Genomic DNA, 12,553 nt, shown 5'->3' with positions numbered 1-12,553 from the left:
CAATTACACTTGAATGGTGCTTTGGTTTTTACATGTCACTGGCACAAGTGCCATTCAGGCGGTATTGTCATCGGCCCACCTCTCATAACCCCTGACTTTTTATATACTCCTCATGAAATCATTTCATTGGTCGGATCTCCTGCATTTCAGCTGCTTGGTACTTTGTATTGTACTCTTCTGTATTGGATTAGCCAAGTCCTCTACAGGAGCTTTCTGTGATAGCCACACAATTCTCATCATCATCATCATTGTTTAATGTCCATCTTCCATGCTGACATGTGTTGGACAGGAGCTTGGCCAGCTGGGGAGCTGTCCAGACTCTGATTGTCTATTGTGACATGGTTTCTACAGCTGGATGCCCTTGCACTTTACAGAGTGTATTGGGTACTTTTTACCGTCTCAGGACAATTACATCCCTAGGACAATTACACTCTCCTCATTGGACAGTTCCCCCTGACGACAACTACTTCCTAGGATGATTACCCTACTTGGTTAATTACCCCCTCCAATAAATTAAGAAGTTTTAAATCATCATCTGCTGTCCTTGGGGATGGGTTATTGTCCATGGAGGGGGATAAATGTTCCAGACGTGCTTTTTACATGTCACCAGCGTATATTTACCCTGCAAATCCGTATACAACCAGGTGAAGGCGCATGGCTTAGTGGTTAGTTTTACAATCCCAAGTGCAAGATTATGGTTTCAATTCTAGGATCGGGCAGTGCATTGTGTTCTTGGGCAAAACATTTTATGTTGCACACAGCTGAAAATGGGTTACCCTGTGATGGTCTCCTGCCCACCTAGCCAGTGGGGTGGCATCGTCTGAAAGTTACAACAATGCGAGCAAATGCACTGTGGCTATTGGTGTATAACAACATCCAATAGCCTGGTCCATACAGTGATGTATTTAGTCTGAAGAAATGACTGGTGTTAGTTAAAACAAATTGTAGAATCAATTCAAACACTCCTGCTGTAGTAACAGGAGAAATTTATGATTACTTCTGGTTGTCTTATTTGTGGCTTTCTTGTTAGACGCTTGCTTCCCAGCCACTATGTGACACCTTGGGTGAGTGGTTTCCTCTATAATCTCAGGCTGGCCAAAGTCTTGTAGTGGATTTTGTAGACGGAAACTGAAGGAAGCCCTTCATTTATCATCATTTAATGTCCATTTTCCATGCTAGTATGGGTTGGATGGTTTAACAGGAGCTAGCAAGGCCTGGAGCCACACCATGTTCCAGTCTGTTTTGGTATGGTTTCTATAGCTGGGTGCCCTTCCTAATGCCAACCACTTTACAGAGTGAAGTACCAGGCTTAATAAGAATAAGTATTGGAGTTGATCCATTTGACTAAAATTCTTCGAGTTGGTGCCCCAGCATGGCCACAGTCTTATGACTGAAACAAGTAAAAGAATAAAAGAATGAACCAATTCCAATTTACTAAGTCTGTTACTAACAGTATTGATTATGTAGATAATTAATATCCACATTGCATATCATTTGAAATCCATTAATGTTAACATTTTAAACTTTAGCATGTTTTGCTGACGCCAACGGTAGATTTAGCAGAAGAAATAATGTTTGTTCTTATCTTTGTGAATCTACTTAAAAGCCGGTTATTGTAACGACTTATTTTAATCAGATGACTAATCAAATAATCTTTTTAATCCTTTCAGCAGTGTAGGTGTGTGTGTGTGTGTGTGTGTGTGTCAGTTCTGGATATCAGGGGCTTTATTCGATCTGTTATGTAGTAGTAGTAGTAGTAGTAGCAACAACAGTTGTGGTAGTAGTGTCTGTCAAAAGATGAGTTTGGTTGTTGTAATCCAGTGGTTTTATGTTTGAGCCTTAGCTTTAAGTGTGGTGGGTTGGAGTGGGGGGGACATCTTAAATTGTTATCTATTGTGTGTAGTAGTAGTAGTAGTAGAATAATAAAAAGAAAGTTCTTGGTACAGTATTATATATATTTGTAAAAAATGAGTAGAGATGGCCTTTTTTGGGTGGTGGTGGTGGGGGGGATAATTTTTATCTTAATCTTAATAATGTTTACAAGTGGGTTACTCTGATATGAGTTTTGAGCTTCAAGTAGCTGTTTTCACACCATCTCTATTAATTTTTTCAAATATATATATATATGTGTATATATATATATATGTGTATATATATAATGTACATATATATATATATATATATAATGTATATATATATATATATAATGTACATATATATATATATAATGTACATATATATATAATGTACATATATACACAAGGGCACTACACGAGCACCTACATCGCTAAAAATAAAAGTCAAAATTACTTCTGCAGCATCGAATAGTCACAAATCTGCTACATTGATTTGTGACTATTCGGTGGTACAGAAGTATTTTTGACTTCTATTTTTAGCGATGTAGGTGCTCATGTAGTACCCTTGTGTATATATGTACATATCTAATATTGTATGTATCTGTTTTATTAATTTGCCTGTATGGCTGATAATTCGCTTGCCACTTGTGACAGTATTTAATAATACCATCCCTATATTTATTTTTATATATATATATATATGTAATTAGGATAAAGTCCTTATTTAATGATTTGTCAGTGGCCAGCATACTAAAATACCATAATAGTTAATTTGTATTAAAATTATAACAGGGATGTTGAATGATTACAACACCAGTCTGCTAGAAATAGACCATTTGGGGTCTATTTCTAGCAGACTGGTATTGTAATTATTCAACACCCTTATAATTTTATATATGCATGAATGTGTACATATATGTGTGTGTGTATATATATATATATATATATATATATATATATATATATTATATATATATATATATATATATGTGTGTGTTGTGTGTGTGTATATATATATATATATATATATATATATATATATTATATGCATGCGTGTGTTAATGATTCAAACACATGCTCTTTGTTGTTTCATTTACTAATCAATTTTTCTTTGGAGATTCATGTCAGCAGTGTCTTTTAAAGAATTTATTTGAGAATAAAGTGCAGTGTTTATCATTTTATTGAGGAATTAAAAAAATTGTGATGTCCACTCTTTCATCCAAATAATTATCAGTTTGTCTCTTGTTTTCTTTTCTTCTCAATCTGATGTTTGATGGGGTCCCTCTGTCAGCTTTTCCTGATATCGTCCTCTTCTGCTTCATTAGTAGCAGCTGATGACTAGATGTCTTAGACTAGTTTTTCTTTCTTTTGTTCCCATATTATTTGTGAAATACACTCTTTCAATTTATTTTTTTTTTTTTTAATGAAGAATTTAGTAAATTAACTTTGTCATTATTAACCTAATGTTGAGAACATAAATCAATATGGATTTTTTTTTTTTTTTAGGTAATTTTAATTTAGATCAATTTAAATTGAAAACTTTATCAAAGAACCACGAGTTGTTTTGGACAGGTTGTTACCAAAAGGGTTAATTCTTTGATTTTTATATTTCTGTTGAAATATTCTGACTTTGTGTCAAAACATTTAGAAAAAAGTGAAGCCTTTAGTAAAATAGCTTTGTCAGTATTGCGCTAATGTCTGGAACATAGATTGACATAGAAATTTTATAGATTTTAATTTAGATTACTTTCAAACAGCACTGACTTTGTCTTTACTCTGCTGGTGTTTGGGACATGAAATTTCTATGGAAAATTTTTAATTTTGCTCTGTTTAAAACAGGAAATTTGTATCAAAGAAGCAGAGGTAGTTTTGGACAAGTTACTATCAAAAGGGTTAATTGGCAGGTGATCAGTGATCAATATCATTCATTGAATGCTCGTTATATGTTCATTGGCACAAAGTGGTGTCTAATTCCTTCTTTTAGCAAACTATTACAATTCTTTCTCTTCTTTTGTGTATTTAGTTTTGCTATAGTTTGTTAAAATTTGCTGTGATTCTCTTTGATTCAAAGTAAGGAAAATGTTGAACCTACATATCTTGAGTCTTGTCAATGATGTATACCTGGCTGTCACATGCCTAGATGAAATCTGGCCCCTCCGATATATAGGAAACAGTAAATCATTCATTCACTGATATTGTGGAAAGTTAGTGTAGCTGACTAAACACTCAGTATATGTAATTGAAGTGGTATTAAATGAAGATTACAAAGATGTACTTGCATAGCAAGTGACCTGATCTAAGATTGTGTGCTGAAGCAAAAACGATTGTGGCATGGAAGGTGTGTATGAGCCATTTAAGAAACACAAAAAAAAACCCGTTAGATTCACTTCAGCATTTAAATTTAGTTTGTCAACATATTTTCATCGCTTTGAGACTGCAACCGGTTCACTGACAAAATTCTGTGCTGCATCTATGGATGGAATTTTGTCAGTGAACAGGTCATGATCACAAAGCGACAAAATTATATTGTGACAAACTAAATTTAAATGCTGAAGTGAATCTAACAGTTTTTGTGTGTTCTTAAATGGCTTATGCACCTTCCACTCTGCAATTGTAAATGAAAATTGCCATCTGTCTATCTTACTTAATGTATATACACCATTGAAAGGCAAGATGCTGTGGTTTTTGTTGGAGAGAAATTATCTTCAAAGACATGTTACCAGAACAATGTGAAGATCATCCCAGCATTGACTGATAAGAACGTCAGACACATTTCGGCCGTCTTGTGTGTTGTGCATGAGGCAGAATGTGCTATGGTTACCATTTGTGGACTTGCTTATAATATAATCAAAGAACAACACAACACCCATGACTTTCAAGAACATTTTTTCATGCTCAAAATTGTTGAAGCATGGAATAGACCTCTAGCATGTATTGTTAGCTGTCAGGTTTCTGCATTCTTCAAAAATTCCATACTTCCCCTGATGTACCTGTACACCTGTTCCTCTTTATGACTCTTCTATGTCTTTTTGTGTTTAACCCTTTTGTTACCATATTTCTTTTGAGATGCTCTGTGTTTCTTTCAGTTAATTTTAAATACAACAAAGAATTTAGTAAAATAACTTTATCATTCAGCTAGTGTTTGGAACATAAATTGTGACTAAAGTTTGGTGGAAGATTTTAATTCAGAATTTTTGAAAGCAAGCCATTTGTAGTACAGAGCCAGAGACAGTTTCGGCTGGGTTGGTATCAAAAGGGTTAATTCTGTGGGCTGTGCATGTTGTTTTGGCTTTCATTTGCTGTCTTTCTTTACCTGACTTATATCTCTGCTCTCTCACCTTTTTTGGCAAGCCATGTCACTCCTGAATGCTACTCAACAACAAGCTCATTACATCATAGTAAAGATGACCAGGAACAAAGCAGATAATTTCAAAGGTCTATAAATGAATATACCAAGGGTTGTTTAATCAGAGATGAAGGGTTCTTTAATGGCTTATCCTTTTGCGAAGCCTAGCATTTTGTAGTTTTGTTATTGTTATTTAACCCCCGGGTCAACCTTAATTGAGCAGACCTATGATCAAAATCTTATCCAGTTGTAACCATCCATTTCTATTTTTAAATGTCTTGGACTACATTATTTGATGTGTGTTTACTTATTGAAGACAACGGTGTGTGATTTGATGGTGGTTTGGCTGCTACTTCTTAGCAGGTCGAGTTGAGGCTTTCTCATTGGCTTGCACACATTCAGTATTTAATTCAACTCTGTTGGGTAGGTGAGAGAAAAAAATTCCATCCCTGCCCACCTCTGAATATAGTCATACAATGTTTAGAATTACAGAAGGTGTGCATTTGTATTTCTTGTGTGAAGGTTAAACACATGATAAATGTTTGAGAAGGCAAAAAAATGGTAAATTCTTGACTTCAGAGAAAATTCGGTAATGAGTTTGTTTGGTGTTTTGAAAAGGTTAAGAAATATCTATTCTGTTATTTGTTTCAGTCATTTGACTGCGGTCATGCTGGAGCGTCGCCTTTAGTTTAGCAAATTGACCCCAGGACTTATTCTTTGTAAGCGTAGTACTTCTTCTACCGGTTTCTTTTGCCAAACTGCTAAGTTATGGGGATGTAAACACACCAGCATCAGTTGACAAGTGATGTTTGGGGTGGGTGGGTGTCAAACACACAAATGCCCATACACACATATATACAAAGGGCTTCCTTCAGTTTCCGTTTATCAGATCCACTTACAAGGCTATGGTCAGCCTGAGGCTATAGTAGAAGACACTTGCCTAAGGTGCCACGCAGTGGGACTGAACCCAGCAGAACCATGTTTGTTGTGAAGCAGGACCCTTTTGACACCTATTTTACTCTACTGGAGACCCTCATAGCCATTAAAAAACAAAAATCCTAATATATTTTGTATAATTAAATTTTTTTAGGAATTGTATTAAAAAAAAAACAAAGAAAAGGTTAAAATATTTTGTGTAAGTGCCGCATGGTTGTGTGGTAAGAAGCTTGCTTCCCAACTACATGGTTCTAACCCTAACGCTAACCCAGGACCCACCAAAGCCTTGTGAGTAGATTTGGTAGACATAAACTGAAAGAAGCCCGTCGTATATAAATATATATGTATATTTGTGTGTGTATTTGTCCCCCCCCCCATTTTGGCGTGTTTAGCCCCCCACCGTAACTTAGCAGTTTGGCAAAAGAGACTGATGGAATAAGTACTAGGCTTACAAAGAATAATTCCTGGGTTCAGTTTGTTTGACTAAAGGTTGTGCTCCAGCATGGCCACAGTCAAATGAGTGAAACAAGTGAAAGAATAAAAGAAATTGTAGAAGAATAAACAATTTACTGTGCATAAATTCTAACCAGATTGTATAAGGATCCCTTAGGGTCATGTGGACCCTAGTTGAGCACCACTGATTTATATCGTTAATGTTCATTTGCATAATCACTAAATTAAAAACACAAATCACTTAAAGTTTAAAAGATGAAAGATGCCTGTCTTTGTTTTTTTGTTGTTGTTTGTATTTGGTTTAATTTGTAATTTTTGTTTTACTAATTTTTTTGTTGTAGTGAGATTGAAGGTGGAGAAGCAGTCTCTACTGAAGGCACAGCGCCAGCTGAAGGTGCTTCTGCTAGTGCATCTCCTTTGTCATCATCTCCAGAACTAAAACCAATGGAGAGGCAAGTAGAAGCCCGGAGTTTGGATGATTCCATGGCCTCCATAGTGAGATTCTTGTATTTCGCTGATACTTTTGCAATCAACAGTAAGTAACTTCCTTATATTATTTTATCCGAATCTCCTTTGTCATAGAAAAATATTTTGGGTTGATTGAGAAGGATTTTACAAGAGAAAAGACTTTGGAAGTGGAAGATAGGCCAGTCTTGAGAATCTTGTTTCGCATTGGTGATTCTATATTTAAGTGGTGAAGGTTTGAAGAATTTGGAATGTCTTCCCATTTTGAAGAGAATCTCCTTTCTTACTCAGGTTTTAGGTAATACATTTCTCTTTTGTGAATAGATGTGGCTCTGTGGTTAAGAAGTTTGCTTCCCAACCTTATGGTTTTGGGTTCAGTCCTACTATGTGGTACCTTTCCCAAAGTATCTTCTACTATAGCCCTGGGCTGGCAAAAGCTTTGTGAGTGAATGTTATAGGTGGAAGCAGAAAGAAGCCTGTAATATATATGTGTATATATATATATATGTGTGTGTGTGTATATTTGTGTCTCCATGTCTGACATTTCATGATTGATATAAATGAGTGGCATTCAAAAACATGTCTGGCCTTGGGGCAATACTGCTTTCACTTGGAAACTGTTGAGGAACAGGTGAGGGTTGGCTACAGGAAGATCATCAGGCCATAGAGAATCTGCATCAGTAAACTCCATGTAACATATACAAGCATGGAAAAGTGGGCATTTAGATGATGATGATGGGCACTATGGCAATTCCTGCCAGCAAGGACTGTGTAGTTGTGATAGAATTGGATCCAGTCTGTAGTTGATATTTATTTTATCAACTCTTGCAGAATTTCTGTTTCAAAATTTAAAGCAACTGCCCTCTGTGCCTTGAGGGTACGTCATGACATGCACCCACCACCATCTCTCCCACTCTAAGTCTCCTCCCTTCTCCAACTTGGGTGTCCTTCTATCTCTTCTACAGCAAAATACCTACCTCTATCCCTCTATTATTTTTTCAATCTCTCATTAACTAGCACAAAGCCACTGCCTTGAATATGAATCCTTCCAGTCAGAAGGAATCTCTCTTGTCTTGCAAGTTATTTGGTGGCCCCACTGGAGCTGGTGCCATGTAAAAAGCACCCAGTGCACTCTGTAAAGTGGTTGGCATTAAGAAGGTCATCCTGTCACAGAAACCATGCTAAAACAAACAGTAGAACTCTGCATATCCCTTCAGTTTGCCAGTTCTTGTCAAACTGTCCAACCCATGCCAGCATGGAGAATGGGCATTAGATGATGATGATAAAAAGTCTCTTTACTCTTACAAGGAACAAGATAATCTTATCATTGCTGGTGCCCTAATGAAACATACCCAGTGCACTCTGTAAAGTGGTTAATAAATGAGTACAGACAATGTATGGTCTGAAGGACTCTTTAGTCTTTTTGAAGACAAGCCACCCTCTTTAGTGTTGGTGCCAGGCTAAAATGCTTGCAATGCACTTTGTGAAGTGGTTGGCAAACAAGCAGAGATAAGAGCCTTTATTTTTGTTGAAGATCTGATTATTTGTCTAGTGCTGATGTCATGATAAAATACACTCGGTACAATCTGTAAGGTGGTTGATGATAGGAAGGGCATCCCTTTTTAGAAGCCCAGTCTAAAAGGAAATGTATGTCAAGACATGGTCTTCTGACCTGTCTGGGAGGGCAGTAACACTGATTAAGTACTGAGTCGGATTGTGACATTGTCTCTGACTCATGCCAGCATGGAAAGTGGACAAAAAATGATGCACAGCGTTTAGGTGTGGCTTTGTATAGGCACAGACATGGCTGTGAAGTTTAGAAGCTTGCTTCCCAACCATCTGCTTTTGGGTTCGGTCCCACTGTACAACACCTTTGCCAAGTGCCCAACCAAAGCCTTGTGAGTGGATTTCAAAAATGGAAATGGAAAGAAACCTATCGTGTGTGTGTGTGTGTGAGGGAGAGAGATATGTTTGATAAAGGAAGGGAATATTTAGCACTTGACAAATTTGCCGCAAACGCCATTCAGAGTTTTCCAAAGAATATTGATGTTTTGAGTTTCATCTTTTTTGTGAATTAGCGACTTATTTACAAATTTGAATATGTATTTAATTAAACTGTTATTATCTAATAAGTGTTGATATATTTTTTAAAATTTTATTTTTTAATTTATTAGCTAGTTTGTAGATTTGATTGTGAAATATACTTGTATATTAAATGTGGATATATTGACAGGAAAATTGCATGTTTTTTTGTGAAGATTCATGGCTTAGTGGTTAGGGGATTTCACTCACATCAAACTACTGGTACAGCTCATATTTTGCTAGTCGAATGTACTGGCACAACATAGTGTCTGCTCAAGGACATAACACATCACTAGGAACTGAACTTGCAACCTAATGATTGTAAGCTGAATACACTAATCCATGTACCTCTACAGATGTTGATGATGACGACAAAAGATGATGTTCATTATTTACATTTGATGGATATTTGTCCTCATCTTGTTTGTTGTTAACACAATGTTTCAGCTGATATACCCTCTAGCCTTCATCAGGTGTCTTGGGGAAATTTTGACCCTGGATTCTCATTCCTAAGGTATTTTTCGTTGGTGGTGGTGGTGGTGGTGGTGGCGGTGGCGTTCCCATGGGTATCTGGCGCAATGGTTAAGAACGCGGGCTACTAATCCCAAGATTCCGTGTTATTTATGAACAAAAATAATAATAATATCATCAAAAAATACCTTAGGAATGAGAATCCAGATTTGAAATTTCCCCAAGACACCTGATGAAGGCTGGAGGGTATATCAGCCGAAACGTGTTATCAACAAACAAGATGAGGATAAATATCCATCTAATGTAAATAATGTTCATAATTCCTCATCTCTTAAATATGGAACTGTAAATGATGACATTGACCAAAAATTAAATTTTTTCTTTTCTTTTTTTTTTGCAGATACATCTCATCAACCTACACTGTGGGTAGGTACCAATGCTGGATACGTATATATCTACACAATAACAATACCACCAAGTGACAAACGTGCCTCTGAATCTGTTAGTTCATTCCTTGCTAAAGAAATAAAACTACGCCATAGAGCTCCTGTCATTTCTATGGCTGTTATCGACAAAAGGGCTCGTGTGCTACCAGAGCCACTTGAAGTGTTACACGAACGTGCCAAGGCTGCCGATATGAGTGGGGAACACCAACTAGTTGTTTGTTCAGAAGAACAGTTCAAGGTGGGTGAATTCTTGGCTGAAATTTCATGCCCTTAAAACGGGTTTAAAACACATTTTGTTGGCAGATTTCTGTTGAAATACACTGCCTTTTCTTTTGATTAATTTTGAAAATAACGAAGAATTTAGTGAAATACTACTACTACTACTGCTACTACTACTACTACTACTACTACTACTACTAATAATAATAATAATAATAAGCTGGAGTTTAGAACACAAATTGACATGAAAAATTTTGGTAGGTTTTTAATGTTGACCACTAAAAAACCCGAAGTTTGTATCATAGAATGAGTGAGTGGTGTTAGGCAAGTTGGTATCAAAAGAGTCGAAATTACGAACTAAAAACTACATGAGGTTATTTGGTGCGTATATTTTAGGATAGATAAATGTGTAAATTATGTTTAGATTAGCTGAATTAATCTCGCCTATTTTTCTCTGTCAATCAGCCTAGGCTGGTCTGAAAAGCTGACATGGTAAAGCCTCTCCTTTGTGTAATTGTTACATAGTATAATTGTAATAATGGCTTCTAATTTTAGTTGCAACGTTATTCCAAAAAGCACGTAATCAAATTAATTATACCAGTAGTATATTGTTGTGCTTATTTTATTGATCTCAGAAAGGTAAAAAGCTGGAGTCAAAAATGGTGACATTTGGTGCAAAAACTGCAGATTCAGCAACTACTGTTGCTGCCAGTCTTGTTACCTTCATGTGTCTCGTCACACCTTAAGGCTCAGTTTAGGGTTGTGCAGGGACAGGATGTCAGGTGCACTTTTGCTGAATGACAAGAAGCTGAATGGACATAAAGCCACTCGGACACAATTTAATGGCCATTTTAGCCTGTCAAATGGTCATATTGAGGAATAAAATGGTTATCATATATTTTAATTTTCACATGTCTTTTTGGCATCTTGTTCATTCAGCTTTATGTCTGTTCGGCTTCTTGTCCTTCAGCAAGAGTGCTTTTGGCATCCTGTCCGTGTACCCTGATGGTTAACATAGGTTCCAATATCTCTTTGACAAATGAATGAATGGATTGCTTGTAGAAATGGTATCTAATCTCTAAAAATGCCTGTTTGGATTACTTGTAACAATGTCTCTCAAATTTGTGGAAAGCCATAATCCCAATTGTATCATTTTGAAATCAATATTCTCCAGTTGATGAATCTTGCTATTTATAAGTAACCATTTAGAAGTTCCTGGCATTTATGGTTTTATTCATACCATTTTGGGTTTAAGTTATGCCATTTGAATTTTTATACCATTTGACATGTTATTCATATCATTTGAGGTTTTTATTCCACCAATTGTGTCCGGCTCTACATAGAATACTTTGACTGGTTTAAAATAGGAATTGTATCCCTTTGATGAATTTTTTTTTATTGTTTATGAAATGGTCTTTACATTTAGTACAGTTTTTTTTTTCCATTCTCTGTTTTGCCATCCACAGGTATTTTCCCTTCCTAATCTAAAACCAGTGTGCAAGCGCAAACTTACAGTCATAGATGGATCAATGGTTCGGAAAGTGTCTTTTGTCAACTTCAGGAGTCGTAGTGGTAAGTAACTTCTCAATAAAATTTCATCATCACTATCACCTTCCATACTTATAGTTATTACCACTACCCCCACCCCACCACAGTGATAAATTGAGATGTGACCTATATTATCATCATTATTACTATTGCCATTACCAGCTACAGTTGCCATTGTAACTGTCTTCTTTTATTTCTCACACTGGCTGTAGAATTATAATGGAGTTGTCTGTTCTTAAGGTCCATCCTGACACGTCATCATCACTATTTTTCTCTTTCCAGCTCCACTTTGGTCATTCTGACTATCTCTCTTTTCTATCATGTGTGAATAGACAAGTGGTTCGCATTAGGAAGGGCATCCAGCCATAGAAACCATGCCAAAACTGAAGATTACCAGCTCCAAGCTGTCCAACCCATGCCAGTATGGAAAATGGACATTAAATAATGTTGATAATATGCATCTTCTCTACACTACTAACATGTTCTTCTCTTCCCCACTTCTGTCATAGTTTAAACCCTCCTCTTCTAACGTAAAGCTGTAGTCCCACTTACTTGAAAGAGTTTTTAGTTTTGCAGACTACACGGCGACCCTGCTAGTGCTGGTGCATTATAAAAAGCACATTGTACACTCTGTAAAGTGGTTGGTGTCAGGAAGGGCATCCAGCCATAGAAACCATACCAAAGCAGGCGTAGGAGCATGATGCAATCTTCAGACCTACCACATCCTCTCA

The 12,553-nt window shown here is 36.4% G+C and overlaps 1 protein-coding gene across 6 annotated transcripts in view; it reads left to right on the top strand.

Annotated features, from left to right (window-relative positions):
• Positions 1-12,553, top strand: part of LOC115212788 (LLGL scribble cell polarity complex component 2) — a 160,070-nt gene that overhangs the window by 96,365 nt on the left and 51,152 nt on the right. For all 6 annotated transcript variants that reach the window (XM_029781481.2, XM_029781482.2, XM_029781480.2 and 3 more), the window contains 3 exons: positions 6,933-7,126; positions 10,010-10,293; positions 11,741-11,846. In XM_029781481.2, coding sequence (XP_029637341.1) covers positions 6,933-7,126; positions 10,010-10,293; positions 11,741-11,846 — 584 coding nt within the window. The remainder of the gene's footprint in view (positions 1-6,932; positions 7,127-10,009; positions 10,294-11,740; positions 11,847-12,553) is intronic.

Source organism: Octopus sinensis, linkage group LG6 (genome assembly GCF_006345805.1).
Source record: "Octopus sinensis linkage group LG6, ASM634580v1, whole genome shotgun sequence".
NCBI lineage: Eukaryota > Metazoa > Mollusca > Cephalopoda > Octopoda > Octopodidae > Octopus > Octopus sinensis.
The sequence above is the reverse complement of the archived record's forward strand: the minus strand, read 5'-3'. Positions and strand labels throughout refer to the sequence as shown.